The 6,299-nt window shown below is 45.0% G+C and overlaps 1 protein-coding gene across 1 annotated transcript in view; it reads left to right on the forward strand.

Annotated features, from left to right (window-relative positions):
* The window catches only part of NMNAT3 (nicotinamide nucleotide adenylyltransferase 3), a 115,784-nt gene extending 110,107 nt beyond the window's left edge, over positions 1-5,677 (forward strand). Inside the window, exon 5 of the mRNA XM_059920215.1 lies at positions 4,507-5,677. Within this exon, the coding sequence (XP_059776198.1) occupies positions 4,507-4,850 (344 nt within the window). The 3' untranslated portion in view covers positions 4,851-5,677. The remainder of the gene's footprint in view (positions 1-4,506) is intronic.
* Positions 5,678-6,299: the final 622 nt, after the last annotated feature.

Below are 6,299 nucleotides of genomic sequence, written 5' to 3' on the forward strand. Positions count from 1 at the left end.
GAGGCCCAGATTGGAGCCCACTTCCCTGTGGCGAAACCAGTCCTTCCCTCCCCCAAAGCTCACCCCGCATTCTTTTTTGGATTTATCTTTCCAGGGGGCTACTAGTCTGCTCTGCTTGGCCCTATGATGTTGGGGGTTTGTTCCTTACCCCCTTTCTCTCTGTTCGAACCCTAAATCCTACTCATCTTGTTCTCTTCCAAAGTAACTGTTAAAATAGGAAGTTTGCATTGAATGAAAAGTGAGCTTTTCAATTTACCAGAATATAGCAGGGGCCTTAAAAATGTGTGTGCTCTTTGCTTGATACATTCCCCTTCTAGGAATCTGGCTGAAGAAATAATTAGAAATTGGGATGAAGACATGCAGAAGGATGTTTATCGTGGCAATTTTTATAATGGCAGAAAATAAAAGCAACCTCAGTGTTTAAATGTATGGGAATGTATAAGTAAATTACACTGTATATATCGGATGTATATACATATAGGATGTTCTGTATATATAGGATGAAGAATCCACACAAAAGGTTTTCATGATATGGAGAAACACTTAGGAGGTGAATGGGAAAAAATCAGGATGCAATACTGTGTAATCTCAAGTATATAAAAATATGTAAATATACTTTCACATCTATTTGCACGTTTAAATGGAAAAGACTAAAGAAGTACACCAAAATATTGAGTTTTTTGTAGAAAGAATTATTGTTGCTGTTATTTTCTACTTTAAATACTTATGTATTTTCCATACGTCCCATAATTGACATAGATTTCATGTTTGTCATCAGAAAAAAAAAAAACTAGAGCGATTAAAAAAAGGCAGGTGACTTTTTCTCAGCGTAAGTTTGGCCTTTGATGAGGTCGCTTGTATGTTACTAGTGACGTGTTTTTAAAGGACCGTTTTGTGTGCCGTGTAGTTTGTCATGCGCTGCTCTCCTCTGGGGCTGAGCTCAGCATTTTCTGGCCGCCGGACCCCGGCTTTGCCCATCACTCCTGTGATTTGGACTCACCCAGAGGTGTGTGAATTGCCTTGTCCCGGGCTGCTTGGGTGTCACGCTTTGGGGTGGATGATGCCTCAGTCCTTTAACAGGCCGCCTCTGTCGCTTGTGAATGTGGTCCCTGCCTTGGCTGATGGGGCCCGAGCACAGCTCGGCCCCATTCCCCTTTCATACAACCAGAGCAGATGCTTCATCTGGTTCCATTTCACACTGACTGTTCCAAGGCAGCCTTGTATGGTGAATTTGGGTGCCACCCTTCAGTTGCCAATACCTGGCTTCATCTTGGGTGTCCTGTCTAGACCCAGAAGTCCTACGCTCCAGACACCACCCTTGGTGCCTGCACTAAGCAGGAAATTTCCATTGCATTCTCTCCATCACCCAACTTCCATAACTCCCAAAGGAGGCTTTATTATCCCTACTACAGCTGAGGAAACAGGCCCACCCGCTATAACTATCCCGGGGTCCTCGCAGATCTGAAATTAGAACCCAGGGCTGACTGGCCTCAGGGTTGGTAGTCTTTGATGTCAAAGAGTTAGGGCAACTGGACATTCAAAGGGAAAGGTCCTGGCGGCACTTCTCCCACTTTCTGTGTTAATCTCTACTTCATCTGCTTTCCAAAGCCTGTGGCCATTCAAAAAGCACACTGCCCCAAAACACCCATGGACATCTATTTATGTCACTATATCACCGTTGGGACAAATCAGATTGGCAGTATTTATTCAAAACCTCAGACTTACAGACTTGGGACTTAGACGGTCAGAGTCACTCGGTCTGCAGATTTTGTAAGAGTGCTGTGAATGGACTTGAAAGGGAGATGTGAATGCCTCTGGGGGGCCTGATGACAGGAGTGCCCAGAGTTGGGATCTGAGACGCGTATGGCCATCACACCAGCCCCACAGACATGCCTTTGACTTGGGGGACGGGGCAGGCGTGGGTACTTGTCTCTTCTGGGCAAGGGCTCAGGGTGAATCATATTCCATACTGTCACTGTTAATGAATTCAAACGATATCTAATATCGAAGTGGATATGTGGAAACCGTTCCCACAGAAATCCACAGGAGAAGAATCCCTGGCCTGTGGGAACAGGGTGGTGTGCCTCAGACCCCAGAAGACCCTGGAATTCAGTGCACATCATTTAACCTCCCCCATAGGAAGACCACATAACAGCAACCCAATTGCTTGAAAGGTCAAACAGTGGTCTCTTGCTACATTACTATGGTCAGATAAATAAGAAATTAGAGTAAAATCCCACAGGTGCAGAGTAGTTTGGATCCACATGCATGTTGTAAGCAATGGGACCAGCTCAAATGAGTGAAAAAGGTCTAAGTTATTGGGCTTCCCTGATGGCGCAGTGGTTGAGAGTCTGCCTGCCAATGCAGGGGACACGGGTTCGATCCCTGGTCTGGGAAGATCTCACATGCCGCGGAGCAGCTGGGCCCGTGAGCCGCAATTACTGAGCCTGCGCGTCTGGAGCCTGTGCTCCGCAACAAGAGAGGCCATGATAGTGAGAGGCCCGCGCACCGCGATGAAGAGTGGCCCCCGCTTGCCGCAACTAGAGAAAGCCCTCGCACAGAAACGAAGACCCAACACAGCCATAAATAAATAAATAAACAAACCCAAAGTTTAAAAAAAAAAAGCTTACACTTAAAAAAAAAAAAGGTCTAAGTTATTGAATAATTTTTAAATGCAGTTTTATTGATTTTAAAAGGCCAGGTACTTAGGAGATATTCCGTAAGTGCTGAATGGATGTGCTGATGAATGGATGGGTGGATAAGTAGGTAAAGATGGATGGATGGATGGATGGACGGACGGACGGACAGTAGTTAACATATGTCACACTTACTCTGTTCCAAGCACTGTTCTAAGTGCTTTACATTTATAAGCTCATTCAATTCTAAGATAATCCTATGAGATAAGTACTGTTACTATCCCCATTTTAAATTTGAGGTCACACAGCTGTCAAATGGCAGAGCCAGGATTTGAATCTAAGAAGTCTGGCACTAGAGTCCTAGTTCTTAACCGTGGAGAATTCATGAATACATGCCTTAATAAATGTTTGAGTATCATTTCATTATACCAATATTATGCTGCTAGAGTGTTTGAAGTGTTTCTGTAATTACATCTGCTGCTTTAAAATGAGTAAACAAGTCCAGTGCCACCATTTCATGGATGGGGAAACTGAGGCCCAGAGAAGGATCTCAGCTCCAGGCCCACAGCAGCCTGTGCCCGACTGAGGCCGGAACTCTGACCTGTCCATGACATCTCTAGTTTCTCACTTTCCAGTGCACCGCTGGTCTAGTGCTCGTTTGTAAACTCATCTCTCTGGTCCACGTCCAGATCCCTTCGAAGGTTTCACAATAGAGGAGCCTAAACCGACCATTTACATCAGGTTTTCCCCAGCAGCTGGTATCCCTGAAGCCCCTCCCAGCTGAGATTTCAGGGTGACTGAGAGATGCCCGTGCCCTAGAAGCCCAGCCTTTGCCGTTCACTGAAGCTAGAACTGGCTTCCAGAAGGACTAGAGGTCCTGCTCGTTGCTTCTAACATGGACTTGGTTTTTCCTTTTCCGATTAGCCCATTCAAAGGGGGCCTGAACAGGAATGGTGCCAGGAATATCCAGGCAGGGTGATGCATGTACAATTCCTGCCAGCAGGCGGAGGCAGAGCCCAGAGGTTTCAAATGCCCCAGCTGGAGGCTGGCTGTGTGCATTTAAATCCTGACTCCTCTGCTTAAATGAGTCATGCACCTCTCTGTGCCTCAGTTTCCCCCTCCACAAAGTGGGCACAACAATAACACCTACCTTCTGAGGTTGTTCTGAGGCTCAAATGAGATTAAACACATAAAGCGCTTAGCAACAGTGCCCACAGTAAACAACCAATACATGTTAAGTATTCTTTAATCATCATAATCATCATTCTCTAGCAGCACAAATGCCAAAGGATTAGCCACATTGATCAGTTGTTCTAGAGCTTTGTTTTATTGAAAACAGGTGAAAAGGTCACCAGCTGGGGTCTTAGAGACCTTTTAGTTACCCACAGATCCTTTATAATTAACCTTCAGGATGAGATTGTACTTATAAAAATACCAGGTGTTAGGGCTGAAATAGATTTTGAGAAAGGCAGTGACTTGTTAGTCCTAGGGCTTTAAGAACCTCACCTTCTATCAGAAGACGGGGTTCTAGGTACAGCACAGCCGCCTTTGGACTCTGCTATGGGGTCCAGCAACCACAGACAGCCTTGTGGTATAACACTGAAAAAAAAAAATTTTTTTTTGTATTACCTGGCACTTTGCCAATGTTAAAAGATTTATTGATTAAAGTATTACTTACAACTGTATGTCCATGAAGTAGCTTCAGATTCATTTACATGCTTTTTCTTTTTAAGTCATGAACACGGAGACATTGAGTTCCCCATACATTCCAAGAAAAGCATTTTTTGAAAATTTCAAACAGAATATGATGTTATCTTTCCTGGCCATGACCCTTCTGTAACTTTCTCGGGATCCACCCTTGTTTTTCCAGCTGTGCCTGAGCTGAAGCTCCTCTGCGGGGCAGATGTCCTGAAGACCTTCCAGACCCCCAACCTCTGGAAAGACACGCACATCCAGGAAATCGTGGAGAAGTTCGGCTTGGTGTGCGTGGACCGGGCAGGGCACGACCCAAAGGGGTACATCTTGGGCTCGCCCATCCTGCAAAGGTACCAGGACAACATCCACCTGGCCAGGGAGCCAGTGCAGAACGAGATCAGTGCCACATACATCAGGTGGGCCCTGGGCCAAGGGCAGAGTGTGAAGTACCTGCTCCCCGATGCCGTCATCGCCTACATCAAGGAGCACGACCTCTACGCCAGCCCCGGAGAGGAATGAAGTTTAGCCGAGCTGGGGAGGGCCAGCTCCGCCTCCTCCACTGATCTCGTCCCGAGGACAGGGCGCTTACAGTCTTTGTTTTCTGAAGTTTTTCCATTTTTCATTTGGTTTGTTTCAACAATGATTTTGTTTGTGAGGCATCTTCTGTCCCAGGAAGAGATACCTTCTTCAGGGAGGAGCAAATGTTTACATCACAAGGAAGGACATTTATCACAGAAGTTAAAGTGGTGTGGCAGGTCATTAGGTTTAGACAAAAGCTCTCAGAACCTCTGGATGAAGAGGCCTTCTTATTTTGTAGATGATAGTTATGGCTGCACACTGAAGGCAGTTCTGCAAATGGCAGGGGGCCCCTGAGGGTCAGATCAGAATTGTACACAAAGCGTTTTTTAACTAGGACCAGGTGCAGCTTGCGGGTCTTGATTGGAGAGACTTGACAGGATGCTAATTACCAAACAGTGGGCTTTGTCAATGCCTTGTTTCCACAAAGTAATGCTCATGGAGGAGTCCAAAATTTGGAAGCAACACTTTGCTGATTGACATTGAATCTTCCTTTACAAACTGTAGTCTGCCTGCCTACTGGCCATTGATAAAATTTAAACTAAAATCTTTCTACGTAGTGATCCTCAAACAATATTTTTGATACAATACATATATATATATATATATTTTAAACACAGCTATTCTATAAATGCCAGGGCTCCTGATTTCCAGGTTTCTAAAAAAGAACGGAGGTAAAACAGATACCTTGACTGTTTTAGAAGATCTTTTTGAATGTTTTATGACTGCCTGCCTGTTTGAATATTGGCGAAGGGATAAATAATAAATTGACATCAAAAAGCACTAATGAAAAGTTTCTCTTTTTTCTTTCTTTCTTATATTATTAATGCCTGATGTACCAGCTGTTGCTTTTCTCCATGAAATTTGCTACTGTTCCAATCGAACTGGCATGAATTTAAAAGTTTCCATTCCCACGTACCAGCTGTGGAGGAAGCAATTGCTTTCCAACACGAAGCAAATGGTTCTCTAAGCTCTGGGTTGATGGCTGTGTTCTGGTGAGCCCCGAAAGTTGCCCACAGGAGCTGGTGTGTGTGTTCAGGATTTTTCCTTCCACTCCTGATTAGGAAGAGGTTTTGACTAGCCGAACTCTGTTTGAGTTTACTCTTTCCACTTGCTGACCAAATGACTGAACTCATTTAGAATTTACTTCTCCAGGATTTTACCCTGGTTCATCTTTGCTACAAATTTAATCGTGCAGAAACGCAAAGGGTCAGTGGGAAGAATCTAGTATCTCCCCAAATATATCCTAGTGTCTGCAGGTGTGTCAGGATGGACATGAGTGAAGTAGGAAATCAGGGTTTCCTGCATGGAGAGTAGTGGGGCCATCCCGTGGGAGTCTCCAGACTTCCACGCCTGCAACCTCTAAAGCTGCTGGCCATCCCCCCACCCTGA

The sequence above is a fragment of the Balaenoptera ricei genome, chromosome 4 (genome assembly GCF_028023285.1).
Source record: "Balaenoptera ricei isolate mBalRic1 chromosome 4, mBalRic1.hap2, whole genome shotgun sequence".
Lineage (NCBI taxonomy): Eukaryota > Metazoa > Chordata > Mammalia > Artiodactyla > Balaenopteridae > Balaenoptera > Balaenoptera ricei.